This window comes from Hyaena hyaena, unplaced genomic scaffold (genome assembly GCF_003009895.1).
Source record: "Hyaena hyaena isolate Hyena2069 unplaced genomic scaffold, ASM300989v1 scaffold_25, whole genome shotgun sequence".
Taxonomy (NCBI): domain Eukaryota; kingdom Metazoa; phylum Chordata; class Mammalia; order Carnivora; family Hyaenidae; genus Hyaena; species Hyaena hyaena.
Genome location: NW_024080657.1, coordinates 1,270,010 through 1,291,812, shown reverse-complemented (window position 1 = coordinate 1,291,812; position 21,803 = coordinate 1,270,010). Strand labels below are relative to the sequence as shown.

The window sequence follows — 21,803 nt, the reverse complement described above, 5'->3', positions numbered from 1 at the left end:
ATCAGACAGCAGTATACACACAAGGTGGGTAGGTGGGAAGCAAAGATTAAAGGTGGCACAGCCATCGTGGAGCAGTTAGTAATCTAGCATTTAATCTGGCTGAGAGGGAAAACAAAGTCCTAAACCCAGGCAGGGCCAGCAGATGAGGAATTTCATTCCCCTGTAATTTATTCATTACTTACAATAAAAGACTGATACTAGGATTAATCAGATGTCAGATGTTTGAAACATTACAGGAAATTTCTCAAAAGCCCTCTACAGGGGTGCCTGGGTGGCTCAGTCAGTTTAGCATCTGACTCTTAATTTCTACTCAGGTCATGATCTCATGGTTCTTTTTTTTTTTTTTTTTTATAATTTTTTTTTATATTTTTATTTATTTCTAGGAGAGAGAGAGAGAGACAGCGTGAGCAGGGGAGGGTCAGAGAGAGAGGGAGTCACAGACTGAAACAGGCTCCAGGCTCCGAGCTGGCAGTCAGCACAGAGCCCGACGCGGGGCTCGAACCCACGAACCGTGAGATCATGACCTGAGCGAAAGTCAGACGCTTAACCGACTAAGCCACCCAGGCGCCCCTTTTTTATTTTTTTTATAATTTTTTTAATATTTTTATTCATTTCTAGGAGAGAGAGTTTTTTATTTTTTTATAATTTTTTTATATTTTTATTTATTTCTAGGAGAGAGAGAGAGTTATTTTTTTTTATAATTTTTTTTTATATTTTTATTTATTTCTAGGAGAGAGAGAGAGAGAATGATCTCATGGTTCTTGAGTTTGAGCCCTGCGTCGAGCCCCACATTGAGCTCTGCGCCAATAGTGCGGAGCCTGTTTGAGATGCTCTTTCCCTCTCTGCCCCTCCCGCATGTGCTCTCCCTCTCTCTCAAAATAAATAAATAAACATTTTTAAAAAGCCATCTACAATTATCAAATGAGATTATAATATATAATTGTGTTTTTGTCGTTTTTCCACAAATTCAGAGTGAACTTGAGAAGCTGACATTCCTGAGATCTTTGTCTTCTCTCAGTCAAGCTTTACCTTATGATGAAACCGTAGGATCATTCATTCAAAGCCACATAGCGGACATTGTGCATGTCCTAAATGTAAGTATTGTGACCTTATCACAAATTATCAGGACCACAGAAAATCAGTGACTTGATTAACAGATGTTTTAGTGGCTTTGTATACATTATCAATTCCTTTGGCCTCTTTCATATCAGTATCTGTGCATGGAGGAGAAATACTCAGGAGTATCCACAAATATAGTTACCCTTGAAAACCAACTAAAAGGTAAGTAGAAAGGAGAGGAACAACATTTAAATCTCTTAGAAAGGACAATGCTACATTCTCGTTAATCACACTGTAGTTGTGACGCAAACTCTATAATCAGACGCCTAAGTTCAAGTGCCAGCTCTGCCTCTTTCTAGCTGTGTGACTTTTGGGAAGCTATTTCACTTCTCAGTGCCTCAGTTTCCTCATCTATAAAGTAAGAATAGTTGTATACTTCACAGAGCTATTGAGAGTACTAAATAGGAAATAAATGTAAGCCATGTAGCATGATACTTAACACATATTTTACATTTGAGAAACATGGTTGTATTCTTTTTTTGTTGTATTTGTACTTAACTCCAGCCACACTCTGCCATTATCTCATTCATTCATTGCCTTGTTGAGTGCCTCATAGTTCTAGGCAGCGTCTGGGAATTGAGGCTACAAAGAGAAGACATGATTACTGTTCCTAAAGCCAAGCAAGATGTAATCAAGTGTCACGGGGACTGTGACCAAAGTTTAAACAGGTACAGTACGAGTACAGGGGAGTTGGTGAATGGTCAATTCCATGTCCAAAGATCCAGAAGGGCTTTACAAAGGAGGTGACACACTGTTTTACTTTTTGATGCTTTAGTTTTCTCATCTATGAAATATCCCCTTCAGTTTCTCTGAAGCTGTAAAATTCTGAATCTGAGATTTCTTACACACTCCAGGAAAATGAGTAGTTTTTTTTTTCCAACCCACAAATCTATAAGGCTGATTAGACTGATGATTAGTTTTCAGAATTGAAGGCTAACCAGATAACAGGTTTGTTAAACAGTAGCCAGTTATCAAGGATCTTCTGTATTTAGAACACTGTGGTACTTCAATAAAGGATACAAATTTCCTGGAAGCGTTAATCCTTGCCCTCCAAGAGATTACAGTCCATTTGGAAGTGACCATACCTCATAAATAGGTTGAGAACTATTCCAAATAATACATCAAGAAGAGCAGAACAATACTGTGCAGATTTAAGAATGAATACAGCTTTCTACTTGGCTTCACTCCAAGGAAAGAGGGTGATAGGCAGCCATAGGACCCAACCAAAATGTCGTGATTCCAGAATCTCACTTCCACATGAATTGGCAGTAGTGGGTTGCCACACGGTTCAACCAGCCAGCTCAGAAGATCCACAAATGCAAGTCACAAATAGCAAAAGTACACTGAATTTCCCCATACTCTGTATCTAGATCTGTCCAGCCAGTAGTAAAGTACCCACTGTCAGGTATCAACCAAAATTCGCTCTAAGAAGGGGTATAGCCTAGAAGGATTAAAGGTAGTTAGTGTCCATGTGAGAATTGCAAGGATCATTGCATCACTGGACAAGTCTACAAATTCCCTGCAAGCCTATGTTCAGAGACTAAAAGAGTACAGCTCCCAAAAACCAAGAGAAGAGGTACCCAAGAGGAGAGGCTCTTCTGCTGAGTACCCACAAGGAAGGGAATCCCATTATAAAGAAGAATTGTAGGGCGTTTGCCAGTCTTCTCATGACCCATGCCAATGCATGCCTCCTCACTATTTAAATAAAAAGAACCAAAGAAGCTATGAACAGAACATAGAAAGAAAGGGGGAAAAGATCTATTATGATCCTCCATCAAAGAAGATTTATAAATAAGCATATGAAAAGATGCTCCCTCACTGTGATTAGGGAAGAGCAAATTAAAACCACAATGAGGTTCAGCTATACACCCACTAGAACATTAAATACCATATGATGCAGCAGTTCCACTCCTCGGTAAAATGAAGCATGTGTCCAAAGAAAAACATGTACACAATGTTTATAGAAGTTCAGTTAGTAATACCTAAGCATGGGAAACAACCCAAATGCCCATCAACAGATAAATGGATGAACAAATTATGGCATATCCTTATAATGGAATACTACCCAGCAATAAAAAGGAACAAACTATTGATACATGCTACAACTTGAATGCATCTCAAAATAATCATGCTGTGTGAAAGAAGCCAGGAAAAGATCTATGGCATATGATTCCATTTATATAAAATTCTAGAAAATGCAAACTTATGTAAGGTGACATCAGATCTAGTGGTTACCTAAAAATAGTCGAGAAGAGTGAGGATAGACAGGAGTTAGAAGATACAAAGTAGCACAAAAAAACTTTAAGGTGTGATCCATATGTTCATTGTCCTTTTTTTAAAGTTTATTTTTATTTATTTTGAGAAAGAGAGCAAGCCGGGGAAGGGCAGAGAGAGAGGGAGACAGAATCCCAAGCAGGCTCCATGCTGTCAGTGCAGAGCCTGATGAGGGACTCAAATTCACGAGCCGTGAGATCATGACCTGAGCCAAAGTTAAAAGTTGGATGCTTAGCCAACTGAGCCACCCATATGCCCCCATATGTTCATTATCTTGATTGTAGTGATGGTGTTTCATGGATGTACACATAAGTCAAAAATCATCAAACTATACACTTAAATATGTACAGTTTACTGCGTGTCTATTACCTCAAAGTCAAAAAAGCTGTAAAAATTCTCTCAAGAACTTAAATAGAAAAGAAAAAATGCAATGGCAACTGGGATATAGAGTAAAAAAATGATAAGATTGGGTGCCTGGGTGGCTAGTCAGTTAAGCAGCCGACTTCGGCTCAGGTCATGATCTCTTGGTTCACGACTTCAAGCCCTGCATCAGGCTCTGTGCTAACAGCTCAGAGCCTGGAGCCTGCTTCAGATTCTGTGTCTCCTCTCTCTCTGCCCCCTCCCACTTGTACTTTGTCTCTCTCTCTCAAAAATAAATAAATAAATAAATAAATAGGCATTAAAAAATTTTTTTTAAAGAAGTGGTAAGATTGATGTGAACTTAATCCAGATAGATCTCCTGATCTAAGCTTGAAGGATGTGATGGACAGGGTAGACAGAAGGGAACAGTGGGTAGAGGCTTTGACTGGCAAATTACTACCTGGCTATGTCCAGGCCAGGGTTCTAGAAAAATGCAGAGTGGCTGTGGAGGTGCTTTTTAGTTGCTGTTGCTGTCCGGCAGCAGACATGCCACTAACACCTGCTCTACTAGAATTTTAATGGAGGCAGACCTATTGTTACTGCAGTGCCTCTTCATTCTCCTCTGCCAGCTAGGGGCTCTACCCTAAGTCTGTACCTGGGGTCTTCCACAAAACCCAACTACTATTTTATTGTTTGGTAAATAAAGGTACACTTAGCATTGAAAAGGCACTGTATTTACTTGAGCAGTGAGGCAGGCAATGGATGAAAATGATGCCTTCAGGAAGACTGTCAGTGGTATGGGTAATAAATGCTGAAGGATTTCAGAGGATGGACAGTTTATAGTAGACTGAACTAATATGATAAGACTGTCCATTTGTGCTAGTGAGAGTTTGAGCTCCCTGAAACAGAATGGTGGAGAGCTGTTTTAGGAATTAGAAGATAGAATTCTAGTGCCCATTCTGTCCAGCACAACCCATGTGATCTTAGACATATCACTTAGCTTCTCTGAACCTCTAGCTCCACCTGCAAAGTGGAGATAGTAATATCTATCTGGCTTTTGTTAAGGCCTTTGACACAAAATGTGTCATTTTGTTAAGATTGGTTAATTTTCTTGTTGGAGAAAGCAATTCAAATCAACTCTGGCTCACTTAAGTTAAAACGACAACAACGGCAGCAGCATGCTGGGATATCTCCTCTAGATTGTAAGAAATCTAGAGAAAAGCAGAAAAGCATGTTCCAGGACAACTCTTGGGGACTCAAAGGCAGGGGTTGCTCTCCCAGGACTCTGACTCAAACCTCTAGAAGCTTCCAATCTGTGTCTGTCATTCTAAAATTCTAGATTCTGGGGGTGTGCTTGGGTGGCTCAGTAGGTTAGGTGTCTGACTTTGGCTCAGGTCATCATCTCGTGGTTCGTGGGTTCGAGCCCCACATTGGACTCTGTGCTGACAGCTCAGAACCTGGAGCCTGCTTCTGTGTCTCCCTCTCTCTCTGCCTCCCACCCCCAGCTCAGACTCTGGCTCTCTCTATCTCTCAAAAATAAATAAACATTTAAAAAATTAAGATTCTAGGAGAAAGAATCTGATTGGCCCAGACTGGGTCTGTTCTCCACTCCTTCATCAATCAGGTATGTTTGGGGGCAGCATCATATAGTAATGACATGACTTTTGGACATCCCTGTCTGTGTATTGAAGCCAGTTCCGAGAGAAGGAATGATTGCCGTGATCTGGATAGTCACCTCAAGAGGTTTCTACTACGCAAATACTTTACAAACAAAAAATAGCCCCTCACTTCTGAATTCCCTATAGTGGTTAGCATAATTGTGAACAAATAATAAGCCTTCCATACCCAACTAATTGAAAAAAGAGATTGCAGGCCTGGTTGTTTAGCTAAGAGACACTGCCTTCATCCAGTGTAAGGTGTGTGACTGCAGGAATGGAGAATCAGAAACTGTGCAGGGCAGGCAGCAGCTATCATCATGATTGATTGGATGTGGATAATGAATAAAGGAGAAAAAGAAATCATAATAGTGTCTTTTATGAGCCATGGGAAAGAGCACCATTGACAACAGTTGAAGGCTGGGAAGGTGTGTCCTTTGGAGGGGGAAGATAATGAACTCACTTTTTACTATCAAGTTTTCAGGTCATAGCAGTGATCTTAGTGGTGATGGCCTTGAGATAACTAGATTTGGGCAAGTCGAGCCCTGGGAGGCTCAAGGCAGAGTCTTATGTTGTGTCCCTTCTGGACTGTAGAGTCGTAAAATTAAGTGAGCTCCTTGAGGAAATAAGAAAGAGCATCAGGCCACCAGCAAAATCTGACCAGACTTGGAAAGTAAGAAGAGGAAGAGAAAAGTCAGGAAGGGGCAAGAGCAAGAACACAGTAATATTTATTGAGCCTGCTTTCTAGACACTATTCTAAATTCCTGGTGAACCTTTTTGGTGGCAAGTAAGAGAAATCCACTAGAGGCAGCTGAACCACAAAAGGGGAGATTTGTTCTTAGTTCAACATGCTCCAAGAAGACAATGAAACCAGAAAAAAATTTTTAAGAAAACAAAAAAAAAAGTTCACATACTCAGAACTTTCTCTCCATCTCTTATCTTTGCTCCTTTGTATACATCTTCATTTCTTTCTGTCTCCCTCTCATCTCTCTTCCCAAAATTGCCTCTTTCTATTATCCAGTTCATAGGGCACAGTGTTCCCAAATTTTAAATGTTCTCTTTTTAATAGGCCAGCCACACTGAGATTGAAGCTCTTAGTTTCAATTCCAGAGTGCTGAAAGAAAGAATCTAATTGACCTTGGTGTGTACTCCTGTCTGGATAAGCTGGGGTTAGTGGGACAGAATGACTTAGTAGAAACATGGCTGTGAGGTACCCATTCCTATGACCCAGTTTCCAGAGAGGGTGGGTAGATAATCCAATAAGGCTTCTAGTACAACCATTTCCATTTGCACTTTATATCAACTCCCGAGATGTACCTCTTTTCCTCCATACAGATAAGGAGAGTCAGGCACAGGGTAATACATTCACGGTCCCCCAGGGAGTGGGTGGCAGAGCCTGTGCCCAAACCCAGCTGCTCTCTAGCTCCTAACACCTCTGTTTTTCTTCTCTGTCACTCTGCAGTTTTTCCAGCAAAGTAAGGCAGCTTTCCTTCTGCCAATTTGGACTTTGGAAAGTTAGTCCTTTTCTAGGACAACCAACATAATAATATTAGACACTATAGTAGAATGCTGTTTAGTAGAAAGAGGGGTTCAGATGCCTAAGCTGGAAATAATTACAAGTAATTAAAATGATGAATAACAGACACTAACAGTTATCAAGAGTTATTAGGTATTACGAATTAGTTCCTTTAGTATCCACAACCACCCTATGATGATAAATAGTACTGTTACCTCATTTTACAGATGAGGAAACTGAAATACAGGGAGGTTAAATAACTTGTGTCAGGTCAAATGGCTAGCAAGAGGCAGAGCCAGGCCTCAGGCTCTGGCTCCAGAGAATAATCTCCTAGCCTGGCCACTGTCCTGCTGCCAGTCCTGTGGAACAAAAGAGTAGGGCCCGATGAAGTTCCTGCCATTGCTTTTGCAGGTCGTCTACATCTCTGATCATCTGGCCCAAGGACCTGGCACATTCTCGACTCTTTAAAGTTCTTTCCCTCTCATTGCAGATGCTGGTGGAAGAGGAGCTTCCACATTCTTTCTTCAGCCCTGTGCACCAGGAAGTCTTTGTCACCATTGCTGACCTCAGGTGACTCCCACATGCCCCTGCCCACTACACATGTCTTGGTTCCTCATTCAGGGTCAATACCAGAGCCAACTGACATGTTCCATATTTTGAACTTTTGCAAACAATTTATAAAGGGACAGGGAAAACAAATCTGTGTGTGTGTGTGTGTGTGTGTGTGTTGTAAGAAATTTGACTTCATATATGCTACTATCCATATCTGAAAGACCTTATTGGAACCTCTTTGGAGTTTAATTTTGTCCAAAATATATTCAGTGGAAAGTTACTCTCATGTGTGTTTCATGACAGTACAGTTCCATAGTCCAAGAAATTTGGAAGGGCCTGCTGTTTGTCTTCCTTGGAGATTTGTATGGCATACTAACTTACTAAAGATCCCAAGAAATCCTGTATTTAAAAAAAATTTTTTTATATTATTTTTTATACATCTAGAGAGAGCACAAGCAGGGGAGGGGGCCAGAGGAAAAGAGAATCTTAAGTAGGCTCAGCACAGAGCCTTATGCGGGCCTTGATCCCATGACCCTGATCTTATGACCTGAGCTGAAATCGAGTCAACCAACTGAGCCACTCAGGCACCTCTGTAGTTGAAAAGTCTTTTTAACTTGGTTCAACCCACCATTCCCCAAACTAACAAATGTTCATCAGAACACCCTTTGGCAAGTTGTAGTTTACTATGTTAGACCGTATCAGGCTTTTCTCCATGGTTAAACTGGAAAAGCCATGGAATGATGTCACTCCAGTAACCTCTTGGGAAGACAGGGAGGGAGAGGGGAGAAGGATGGAGGCTCTGAGCCCTGAAACTCTTCCTCTAACCTTTTGTGAGATTTGTCTAACCAGGCTAACAAGCATGCTATTTGTCTCTTCCATCAGAATGATACACCACTTGGTCCACCCTTTCCTCTTGGGTTACTCTGATCCCTGCTTATCAATGTCAGATCAGATTCTTCCCAGCTCACTATACCCAAACTGTCTTTTCTTTAGTTACCAAGATGTCCACTTGCTACTTGGCTCTGAAGATCGAGTTGACTTGTTCAGTCTTCTCACAAAAAGTGTAATCACTCTGCCCCCTGTAAAGACTCTTACCCAGCTGGAGAAAATCCTGCCAAGTGGATCCTGCAGCACAGAGGTAGTAACTCATGCTTTGCTTTAATAACTTGCCATCCACCGGGTCAGCTGATCATGGCCTTTGCATTTGATTTTTTGGAACCAGCCAAAAATCATTTAAGCCATGTCTGCTGAACAAAATAGGCAGTTAAATTAAATAGATTTTTTCCCTGTTGATTTTGTCTTCTTCCTTTCCCCTTCATTCCTTCTTTCTTTGATTTTGACTTTAAAATAAGGTGAGAGTGTTCCATTTACTTGGTAGATACTTAGGGTTATCATATGCTAAGCATCATGAGAGGCAACAGAAATACAGCAGTACACTCTCTAATCTGGGGAGCTTACATCCCAGTACAGAGATACAAACCACTGATAAATATCATATTGGATGGTAGTAAGTGCTTGAAAAAAATAAAACAGGGAAAGAGGAAGATAAAGACTACTGTGGTTGGGAAGCACAGTAGCTTTTTTACACAGGTGGTCAGGGAAAGTCTTTCTGATGAGGGGACTGTTGAAAAGAGGGTATGAATATCTCTGGAGGGGAAGCTTTCAGGCAGAGAGAAAAAAATGCAAAGGCCTTGATTTTCATCTGGCTAGTAAACTGGTTGGTAAAGCAGTTGCCAAAGGGGACTTTATTTCCCTTTGTTTCAAGACGTCAGAAAGAAAGAACACCTGACTGGTTCAGTCTGTAGAACATGAGACTCTTGATCTCAGGGTCATGAGTTCAAGCCCCATGTTTGGAGTAGAGATCACTTTAAAAAAAAAAAAAAGCAAGATGTCAGAAAAAGTCACAAATCAAACTTTAAAACTATTTTGATGACCCTAACTAATTTCCCAAATGTAGTTAGAACCAGTTAACTGTGTTCCCAATAAGGCTGGGATGTCTATTTAAAATCAATTTATTGTACATGGAACATTCTCCAGAATAGATCACATACTGGGACACAAATCAGCCCTCAACAAGTACAAAAAGATCTAGATCATACCTTGCATATTTCCAGACTCCAATGCTATGAAACTCGAAATCAACCACAAGAAAAAATTTGGAAAGACCATGAATACTTGGAGATTAAAGAATATCCTACTAAAGAATGAATGAGTTGACTAAGAAATTTAAGAGGAAATTAAAAAGTACATGGAAGCCAAAGAAAATAAAAACACAATAGCCCAAAACCTCTGAGATGCAGAAGGTACTCATAAGAAGAGAAGTATGTAGCAATCCGAACATTCCTAAAGAAGCAAGAAAGGTCTCAAATACACAACCTGACCTTACACCTTAAAGAGCTGGAAAAAGAACAGCAAAGAAAGCCCCAAACCAGCAGAAGATGGGAAATAATAAAGATTAGAGCAGAAATCAATGATATCGAAATTAGAAGAAAAAAAAAAACCACAGTAGAACAGGTCAATGAAATCAGGAGCTGGTTCTTTGAAAGAATTAACAAAATTGATGAACCCCTAGCCAGACTGATCAAAAAGAAAAAGGAGAGGACCAAAGGAATAAAATCACAAATGAAAGAGGAAAGATCACAACCAGCACTGCAAAAATACAAACAATAATAAGATAATTTTATGAGCAATTATATGCCAATAAATTGGGCAATCTGGAACAAATGGATAGATTCCTAGAAACATATAAATTACCAAAGCTGAAACAGAAAGAAATAGAAAATTTGAACAGACCGAAAGCCAGTAAAGAAATTGAATCAGTAATCAAAAATCTCCCAACAAACAAAAGTGCAGGACTGCATGGTTTTCCAGGGGAATTCTACCAAACATTTAAAGAACAATTAACACCTATTCTTTTGAAGCTGTTCCAAAAAATAGAAATGGAAAGAAAACTTCCAAACTCATTCTACAAGGCCAGCATTACCTTGATTCCAAAACCAGACAAAAACCCCACTATAAAGGAGAACTATAGACCAATTTCCCCAATGAACATGGATGCGAAAATTCTCAACAAGATACTAGCCAACCAGTCTAATAATACATTAAAAGAATTCACCATGATCAAGTAGCGTTTATTCCTGGGATACAAGGCTGGTTCAATACCTGCAAATCAGTCAATATGATACATCACGGTAATAATTTAAAAAAAGGATAACCATCCTCCCATAGAGGCAGAGAAAGCATTTGACAAAATACAACATCTTTCTTGATAAAAACTCTCAAGAAAATAGGAGGATCAGACCTCAAGATCATGAAAGCCATATATAAAAGACCCACCACTAATATCATCCTCAGTGGAGAAAAACTGAGAGCTTTCCCCTAAGGTCAGGAACATGACAAGGATGTCCACTCTCACCACTGTTACTCAACAGTATTGGAAATCCTAGCCTCAGCAATCAGACAACATAAAGAAATAAAAGGCATCCAAACTGGCAAGGAGGAAGTCAAACTTTCACTCTTTGCAGACAAAATGATATTCTATGTGGATAACCCAAAAGACTTCACCAAAAAACTCTAGAATTAATCCATAAATTCAACAAAGTTGCCGGATATAAAATCAATGTACAGAAATCGGTTGCCTTTCTATACATCAATAATGAGGCAGCAGAAAGAGAAATCAAGGAATTGATCCCATTTAAAATTGCATCAAAAATCATAAAATACTTAGGAATAAACCTAACCAAAGAGGTGAAAAATCTATACACTGAAAACTATAAAAAAACTTATGAAAGAAGTTGAAGACACACAAAAAAATGGATAAACATTCCATGCTCATGGATTGGAAGAACAAATATTGTTCAAATGTTGATACTACCGAAAGCAATCTACATATTCAGTGCAATCCTGATCAAAATAACACCAGCATTCTTGAAATCATGCCATTTGATTGGATCCAGTTCCAACGTGGATGGAACTGGAAGGTATGCTGAGTCCTTCTCAGTCAGAGAAGGACAGATATCATATGTTTTCACTCATATGTGGATCTTGAGAAACTTAACAGAAGACCATGGAGGAAGAGAGGGGGGAAATATTTACAGAGAGGGAGGAAGGCAAACCACAAGAGATTCTTAAATACAGGGAACAAACTGAGGGTGGGTACGGGGTGGGGAGAGGGAAAATGGGTGATGGGCATTGAGGAGGGCACTTGGGATGAGCACTGGTTGTTGTATGTAAGCCAATTTGACAATAAATTATATTTTTAAAATAACATAAGCATTCTTTACAGAGCTAGAGCAAACAATCCTAAAATTTGTATAGAACCAGAAGAGATCCTGAATAGCCAAAGGAATCCTTAAAAAAGAAAACTAAAGCTGAGGCATGACAATTCCAGACTTCAAGCTGTATTACAAAGCTGTGATCATCAAGACCATATGGTACTGGCACAAAAAGAGATACATAGATCAATGGAACAGAATAGAGAACCCAGAAATGGACTTACAAACTTATGGCCAATTAATCTTTGATAAAACAGGAAAGAATATCCAATGGACAAAAGACAGCCTCTCCACAAATGGTTTTGGGAAAACTGGACAGCAACATACAAAAGAATGAACCTGAACCACTTTCTTACACCATACACAAAAATAAACTCAAAATGGGTGAAAGACCTAAACATAAGACAGGAAGCCATCAAAATCCTAGAGGAGAAAAAACAGGCAACAACCTCTTTGACCTTGGCCGAGGTAACTTCTTACTTGACATGTCTATAGATCCAAGGGAAACAAAACAAAAATGAACTATTGGGAGCTCATCAAGATAAAAAGTTTCTGCACAGTGAAGGAAACAATCAACAAAACTAAAAGGCAACCAACAGAATGGGAGAAGATATTTGCAAATGATATATCAGATTAAAGATTAGTAACCAATATCTATAAAGAACTTATCAATATCAACATCCCCCCCCAAACAAATAATCAGGTGAAGAAATGGACAAAAGGCATGAATAGACACTTTTCTTTTTTTTTTTAATGTTTTATTTATTTCTAGGAGAGAGAGAGAGACAGCGTGAGCAGGGGAGAGTCAGAGAGAGAGGGAGTCACAGACTCTGAAACAGGCTCCAGGCTCTGAGCTGGCGTCAGCACAGAGCCCGACACGGGGCTCGAACTCATGAACCGTGAGATCATGACCTAAGCGAAAGTCGGACGCTTAACCGACTAAGCCACCCAGGAGCCCCTGAATAGACACTTTTCCAAAGACATCCAAATGGCTAGCAGACGCATGAAAAAATGCTCAACATCACTCATTATCAGGGAAATAGAAATCAAAACCACAGTGAGATACCACCTCACACCTGTCAAAATGGCTAAAATTAACAACTCAGGCAACAATAGATATTGGCAAGGATGTGGATAAAGAGGAACCCTTTTACACTTCTGGGGGGAATGCAAACTGGTGCAGCCACTCTGGAAAACAGTATGGAAGCTCCTCAAAAAATTAAAAATAGAACTACCCTACGACCCAGCAATTGCACTACTAGGTATTTATCCAAAGTTTACAGGAGTGCTGATTTGAAGGGGCACATGTACCCCAATGTTTTTAGCAACGCTATCGACAATAGCCAAAGTATGGAAAGAGCCCAAATGTCCATCAACTGATGAATGGATAAATACACATATACATACAGTGGAATATTACTTGGTGATCAAAAAGAATGAAATCTTGGGGTGCCTGGGTGGCTCGGTTAAGTGCTGATTTTGGCTCAGGTCATGATTTCATGGTTCATGGGTTTGAGCCCCATATTGGGCTCTGTGCTGATACCTCAGAGCCTGGGGCTTTGGATTCTGTGTTTCTCTCTCTCTCTCCGCCCCCTGCCATGCTCTGTCTCTCTCTCTCAAAAATAAATAAACGTTAAAAAAATTTTTTTAAAATGTTTTTTATTTATTTCTAGGAGAGAGAGAGACAGTGTGAGCAGGGGAGGGTCAGAGAGAGAGGGAGTCACAGACTCTGAGACAGGCTCCAGGCTCTGAGCTGGCAGTCAGCACAGAGCCCGACGCAGGGCTCGAACCCACGAACCACGAGGTCATGACCTAAGCGAAAGTCGGACGCTTAACCGACTAAGCCACCCAGGCACCCCAAAAAAAATTTTAAATAATGAAATCTTGCCATTTTCAGCAACGTGGATGGAACTAGAATGTATTATGCTAAGCGAAGTAAGTCAAAGACAAATATCATGACTTCATTCATATGTGGAATTTAAGATACCAAACAGATGAACATAAGGGAAGGAAACTAAAAATAATATAAAAATACAGAGGGAGACAAACCATAAGAGACTCTTAAGTACAGAGACCAAACTGAGGGTTGCTGGCCGGGTGATGGGTGGGGGGAAGGTCTAAAGGGCATTAAGGAGGGCACTTGTTGAAATAAGCACTGAGTGTTATATGTAAGTGATGCATAACTAACTTCTATTCCTGAAATCATTATTACATTATATGTTAACTTGGATGTAAAGTTAAAATAATAATAAAAAAAGAAAATTAACATATTGTTTCACCTCAGCTCACAAACTGCCTACCAGTACTTTTACATTGGTTCTGTCCCTTTACTCAAAGATAATGGGAGCCTTCAAAGTGTACATTACAGTTGATGGGAATGCAAGCTGGTGCAGCCACTCTAGAAAACAGTATGGAGGCTCCTTAAAAAGTTAAAAATAAAACTACCCTATGAGGCTCCTGGCTGGCTCAGTTGGAAGAGCATGTGACTCTTGATCTCAGTGTTGTGAGTTCAAGCTCCATGTTGAGTAAAGAGATTGCTTAAAAATAAAAAATAAAACAGAACTACCCTATGATCCAGCAATTGCTTTTCTAGGTATTTACCCAAAGGATACAAAAATAGTTTCAAAGGGATACATACACCCCAATGTTTATAGCAGCACTGTCACCAATAGCCAAATTATGGAAACAGCCCAAATGTTCATAGACTGATAGATGGATAAAGAAGATGTGGTATGTGTGTACACACACATACATACACACACATCACAATGCAATATTACTCAGCCATAAAAAAGAATGAAATCTTGCCATTTGCAAAGTTGTGGATGGAGTTAGAATTATGCTAAGTGAAATAAGTCAGAGAAAAACAAATACCATGTGATTTTACTCATATGTGGAATTTAAGAAGCAAAACAAATGAACATGGGTCGGAGAAGAGATGAAAACCAAGAAACCACACCTTTTTTTAAAAAAATAAATTTTTATTTATTTTTGAGAGAGAGTGCAAGCAGGGGAGGGATAGAGAGAGGTAGAGAGAATCCCAAGCAGGCTCTATGCTGTTAGTGCAGAGCCCAATGTGAGGCTCTAACTCGTGAACTGTGAGATCATGACCTGAACTGGAGTCAAGAGTTGGATGCCCCTCCTGCACTGTTGGTGGGAATGTAAACTGGTACAGCCCCTCTGGAAAACAGTGTGGAGGTTCCTCAGGAAACTAACAATAGATCTCCCCTATGACCCAGCAATAGCACTGCTAGGAATTTACCCAAGGGATACAGAAATGCTGAGGCATAGGAGCACATGTACCCCAATGTTCATAGCAGCACTCTCCACAATAGCTAAAACATGGAAAGAGCCTAAGTGTCCATCAACAGATGAATGGATCAAGAAGATGTGGTTTATCTATACCATGGAATACTACATGGCAATGAGAAACAATGAAATCTGGCCATGTGTAGCAACATGGATGGACCTTGAGGGTGTTATGCTGAGCGAAATAAGTCAGGCAGAGAAGGACAAATACCATATGTTTGCACGTATAGGAGGATTAGGAGGAACTTGACGGAGGAACAAGGGGGAGAAGAAGGGCGGAAATGGTGGGGGAAAGGGAGAGAGGCAAACCATGAGAGACTCTTGAATGCTGACAAAAACTGAGGACTGATGGATGTGGGGGGGAGGGGGGGATGGGCATGAAGGAGGGCACTTTGGGGATGAGCACTGAGTGTTATGTAGAAACTAATTTGACAATAAACTATTTGTAAAAAAAAAAAAAAAAAAAAAAAAAAAAAGAGTTGGATGCCCAACTGACTGAGCCACCCAGGCCCCCCAAGAAACAGATTCTTAACTATAGAGAACAAACAGGGTCACTGGCGGAGGGAGGGGCTGGGCTAGATGGGTGATGGGCATTAAGGATGGGCTCATCACTTGTTGGGATGAGCACTGGGTATTGTATGGAAGTAATGAATTACTAAATTCTACACCTGAAACTAATATTAAACTCTGTTAACTAACAGGAATTGAAATAAAAACTTGGAAAGAAAAAAAGTAAACTTCTATATAGAAGCAAAAAACAGTATACAATGTTGGGGAACTTCACAGTGGGGGGGCGGTGAGGGGGACATCACTGATCCTATACCTTTTCAGTCTCTCTACAGGCACATGTTTCAGGCATTCTGTGAGATGCTGCAGAGTCTGGTAGTAAAAGATCCACATTTGGAAAATCTTGACACCATTTTAAAGGTAAATAGGATATCAGAGAGAAGGGGAAAACTTTTTTATTAACTGGTGAAAGTAGAAGACAAAAATGTGAAAGGATTAAGTTTTAAGAGACAGCATAATAGTTAAGATTATCAGCTGTTGGGATGCCGGGGTGGTTCAGTCGGTTCAGTCAGTCAGCATCCAACTCTTGATATTGGCTCAGGTCATGATCTCACAGCCTGTGGGATCAAATCTTGCATAGGGCTCTGTGCTGACAGCATGGAGCCTGTTTGAGATTCTGTCTCTCTGCCCCTCCCCTGCTCGTGCGCTCTCTTTAAATAAATAAATAAATAAATAAATATTAAAAAATTAAAAAGAGTATCAGCTATCAGTTTTTAGTCAGACTTAGGTTCAAATTCTGACTCTATGCCATTCATTAGTTATAAATTCCGCAGAAATGAGACTTCTCAGAGTCTTATTTCTTTACTTTTAAATTGAGATAATAATTGTAGTGAGTATTGAATAAATGGCCTTCAGTATGTGGTTTAAATGGTTGCTATAATTATTCCTTAAATTACTATTGCTTGCTACCATAGTAATGTTTCAGTGAGTGACCAGAGAACAGAGTGAGCCTCATGAATGAGTAAATAGTCAGGTGCCTACCAGGCAGGATTCAAAAATCATTGATAACCCCTGTCCTTAGGGGCCTGTACCCATTACAGCATACGCCATTCCATCATTAGGGATTTGATCCCTGGGATGCATTCACTGTAGTTCAAGCGTCTGGCTTTCTTGCCCCTTTTTAAAATGCAGATATCCCAGAAAGAAAAAGCTCTTTGAACTATTAGGAATCATCTGTGTCTAAGTGCAGATGGACATTTGTCTTTGCCACAACTGACCTTAACCTTATTTCTTAATCCTCCTATATTTGTACATCAGCATTCCAGCAATATTGGCTCTCTCTCCTTTATCCAATTGTGCCTTGTACTTTCCTATGTTGGCAGCTTAGTCCAAGCCTTTTCTTCTACCTAAAATGCCACCTTCCCCCCCCCCCCCCCCCCCCCCCCCCCCCCCCCCCCCCCCCCCCCCCCCCCCCCCCCGCCGGGAACCCTTCCCTGACTGTTACAAGCAGATGCAGTTTCTCCATCCTCAGAGGTCTGTAATAGCACGGCATTGATTTTCTTTCCTTCAAAGAGATTTCAGAACACAGGAGAATAGGATAAATAATGAAAGAAAGTGGGATGAAGGGAAAATAAATCTAGAGAATAAGCCTCTGTAGAAGCCAGCCCATCTGATCCCAGATCTTTATGCTTTGTTTGCCTTCCCACCACTTTTATTTCCAACCTGAACTGGCTTATCATTTAGGAAGACATTTTCAGATACAGTAGTGACATGTGGAACTTCTTTCTCCACATTTTCTTCAAAGCAGAATAAGGATGTTATCCCAAATCATTCTGGTAAACCATTTAAGCTCCCTTTATTTTCCACAGCAAATGGACCCCTGGTTACAATCAACCAAAGACCATGAACGGGAACGGGCCACAGTCAGCATGGCTCAAGTTCTAAAGTGCTTATCCAGACATCTCAGCTTGAAGGTAAGCAGCCCTTCAGTCACACAGGAGGAAGGATCCATAGCCACCCTACTATACTGCCTATTTCCCTTCCTGTGAATGACTCCCCAAACTGAAGACTCCTTGATGCTTCATGTATAATACCACAGCACTTGGCATTATTCACATATCTGCCCTTCTAAAATTTGAGCATTTTGAGGCCAGGTACCACGTTTATTAACCTTGCATCCCTGTTGCTTAACACAAGAGCTAGAATATAACAACATAGGAAATATTTTTGAATAAGTGAGTAAATAAATGTAACAGCAGCCTAGACTCTGCAGTGTCATATTTGAATTAATAAAATTGAGCAGCAAATGTAAGTAATTCAACTTTTTTGAGGGTGGGGGAAGGGGCAGAATCTTAAGCAGGCTCTACACCCAACACTGAGGGCTCGGTCCCATGACCATGAGATCACGACCTGAGCCGAAATCAGAGTTGGACACTTAACTGACTGAGCCACCCAGGAGCCCCTAAATATCTCCCAGCATCCTAGAAAAAGGTTCTATGGCACCTCTTTTTAAATCTTCTCGTTTGTCTCTTTCACTTGCTCACCTCTCAGTTCTTCTGAATGCTTTTCTGTAACTCCTGAAAAGAGTTTGTCAAAACTAAGATCCTCTTTCCTGGATCTATTCCTTTTTTCATCTGTGAATCTCTTTACTCTTTCCTAGTAGATCTTCCAGGCACTAGAGCTTCTGTTATCCAGCCATCATTTCTCTAATCTAATTGGAAGAGAAGTTAGTGGGGTAGGAATGCTAGGTCCTAATGCTAGAATTTTCCTTAGAGACTTCGTCCTTGATATAAATATTCTAACAGTTATGCTTATTAAAAGGACAGGATTCCATTAACTTTTTTATTTCTCACACTGGAAATAAATCCGAGCTTTCCACCTATTGTTGAAGTAAGTTCAGTCCCTCAAACTATGTTACTTCCTTTTTTCTTTCTTTGATCAATAAAAACAAGTAACTTGCAGCCATCACTGACTACCCTATTTTTCTGTCATCGTGTTGATCTTCTTTCTACATTCTTCAATCTCTAATTTTGACTGCAGACTAAAGAAGAGTTTCAGGGGCGCCTGGGTGGCTCAGTTGGTTGATTATCTGATTTTGGCTCAGGTCTTGATCTCATAGTTCGTGGATTCAAGCCCTGCATCAAGCTCTGTGCTGACAGCTTAGAACCTGGAGCCTGCTTCGGATTCTAGGTCTCCCTCTCTTTCTGCCCCTCGCCTGTTCCTATTCCTAAATGGAAAAAAGACAATTAAAAAATGAAGGTAGGGGCACCTGGGTGGCTCAGTTGGTTAAGTATCCAACTTTGGCTGAGGTCATGATCTCACAGCTCGTGAGTTCAAGCCCCACATCGGGCTCTGTGCTAGCAGCTCAGAGCCTGGAGCCTGCTTCAGATTCTGTGTCTCCCTCTCTCTCTGATCCTCCCCCACTTGTGCTCTGTCTCTGTCTCTGTCAAAAAAATAAACATTAAAAAAATTTTTTAAATGAAGGTAGAAAAGATAAATGTTAAGAATGTGGTTGCGTGCAGAATGCATAATCATTTGCTCAAGGTAGGACACAGAGCTAGGTTCTGAACTTTCTCAGGGCTAATGTGGAAGTACGTACACTGTCCCATATGTCATGATTCACACTGCCTAGAAAAGAAGAAGCAAATACCCATGCAGAGGAAGCACAACTGTTCTTAGGATTGAAGCAGAAAGAAATTCCTTATGTGGTTCTTTAGAAAAATGGACTGAGATATTGTGAACAACGGTGTGTTTCACCTATTTACAGTCAACACAGCAACACATACACAAAGCTGTGTAATGTCTTTTATTCACTGATATAACCTTCATTCACCCAATCAATAAATGCTGAGTGTCACTTACAAACCAGGAATTGGTTATGAGAATGACGCTTATGGCTAAAGCACTATGACTGGCACTGGGGATACAAGCCTTGAACAAAAGACAACATCCCTGTTCATGGAGGGGATATTCTATCGGAGGAACACAAAATAGCAAAGAAGTAACTTTTTTTAAATTAGTCTTCAAGTGGAGCCTAGTGCGGGGCTTGAACTCATAACCCTGACATCAAGATCTGAATTGAGATCAAGAGTAGGATGCTTAACTGACTTTTATCAAGAAGTAAAATTTATTGTGTTAAATGGTGATAAATGCTATGGTAAAGAAAAGTGCACGCAAAAAGGATAGGAACTGTTGTTTTAGAATGATCAGGGAAGACCTCACTCATGTTGAAATGAAGGATTCAGCCATGTAGATAATGTGGGGGAAAAGCATTCTGAATAGAAAGAATAGCAAGCACAAAGAGAAAGGAGTATATTTGGTGTTTCAGAGGAACAAGTAGGTTAGGTAGGCTGGAGCAAAGTAAACAAGTAAAAAGCAAAAGAAATAGGAGGTAGATTAGGTATATGGTATAGCAACTTAGAGAACGCTGTAAGAATTTTGATTTTTTTTCTGTGTTAGATGGTAAGCCATTGGAGAGTGTTAATGCTTATTTATTTTTGAGAGAGGGGTGCCTGGGTGGCTCAGTTGGTTAAACGTCCAACTTCAGCTCATGTCATGATCTCATGGTTCGTGAGGTTCGAGCCCTGTGTTGGGCTCTGTGCTGGAGAGAGCGGGGAGAGGGACAGAGAGAGACACACTGAATCTGAAGCAGGCTCCAGGCTCTGAGCTGTCAGCACAGAGCCCAATGTGGGGCTCAAACTTAAGAACTGCAAGATCATGACCTGAGCTGAATCAGCAGCTCAGCCGACTGAGCCACCCAGACGTTCCAGCCATTGGAGAGTTTTCAACAGAGAAGGGACATGAGCTGACTCACACTTATTCAGCACATATTTAATTGAGCATCTACTGTGTGGCATATTCTGCGTTAGGCACTGGGGATGCTGTAGTGAACAAGACAAGCATAATCACTGATTGAATTTACATTTTCTAAGAGAGAAAAAGACAGTAAATCAATAAAGAAACAATCAAACAAGATAATCTCTAATATTAAGAAGCCTTAGGAGGAAAGAGAGTGATGAGACAGAGCACAAGTGTAGATCTATTTGAAACAAAGGCCTTTTTGAGGCAGAAACATTTGAACTAAGCACTAAAGAATGAGAAGGAGTTAGCTATGTGAAGACTTGGGGAAGGTCATTCCAAGTAAAGTAGTAAGTGCAAAGGCCATGAGGCAGGAAGAGCTTTATATGGTAAGGAATATAAAGGAGGCCAGTGTGGCCAGAGTAAGTCAGCGAGTGCAAGGAGGCAGGTAGGAGCTAGATGGTATAAAACCTTGTATTCTAGGAGCAGCTGGAAATCATTGGATTAAAAGAGTGACATGAGATTCAAGACAATAACTCTGGCTACATGTAAATAACTAGAAGGAACTAAAGTGGAAGCCCCCACCCCATCACATTCATGCAACAAAGGTTTTCAGAAGGAATAAATAAAATTGTTATGTCCAGACGATAATAACTCAATAAAGTTGATTAAGAAAAGCTATGGACCTTCCTCAGGAAACTCTAAAAGATGATACCACACAAAATTCTGCCTATAGCTTTCTGGATGTTCACAGAATCCAATGGCACCGACATTTAGAACTTTATATTTCCAGTTCTCCCTAGGAAGAAAACACTAAGGATGATCTCCAGGGTCTACAGAGAGATTACATATAAGAGTCATTTGAAACTCTTCTTAAAATTTTTTAAATGTTTTATTTATTTTTTAGACAGAGAGAGACAGAGCACAAGTGGGGGAGGATCAGAGAGAGAGGGAGACACAGAATCTGAAGCAGGCTCCAGGCTCTGAGCTGCTAGCACAGAGCCCGATGTGGGGCTTGAACTCACGAGCTGTGAGATCATGACCTCAGCCAAAGTTGGATACTTAACCATCTGAGCCACCCAGGTGCCCCTACCTTCATTTTTTAATTGTCTTTTTTCCATTTACTTTTTAAAAATTTTTTAATTTATTTTTTTACTATTTTAAATTATATTTCTTTTTCTGGTATGATTTTTGCCAGCCACCTTTTTTTTCCCGTAATAAGGTAAAATATCAATAAATACATTTTTTTTAGTTTTATTAAATAGTGCACCACAACTTAGCACACTAGCACATTTTCCCACCTTACTATAAATTCCCAGGATACTTTATTCCTAATGGCTATATTCCTAGAGTGGTTGCACCATAGTTCTCTTTACTATTGGGCAATATTTCTAATATGTGTTTAAAAATAGTACTAGAATGAACACCTCTCTATATAAA

The 21,803-nt window shown here is 40.2% G+C and overlaps 1 protein-coding gene across 1 annotated transcript in view; it reads left to right on the top strand.

Moving 5' to 3' along the window:
- Positions 1–21,803, top strand: part of MROH8 (maestro heat like repeat family member 8) — a 59,292-nt gene that overhangs the window by 10,499 nt on the left and 26,990 nt on the right. Inside the window, exons 4-8 of the mRNA XM_039227112.1 lie at positions 972–1,094; positions 7,415–7,494; positions 8,470–8,614; positions 15,891–15,986; positions 17,435–17,539. Coding sequence (XP_039083043.1) covers positions 972–1,094; positions 7,415–7,494; positions 8,470–8,614; positions 15,891–15,986; positions 17,435–17,539 — 549 coding nt within the window. The remainder of the gene's footprint in view (positions 1–971; positions 1,095–7,414; positions 7,495–8,469; positions 8,615–15,890; positions 15,987–17,434; positions 17,540–21,803) is intronic.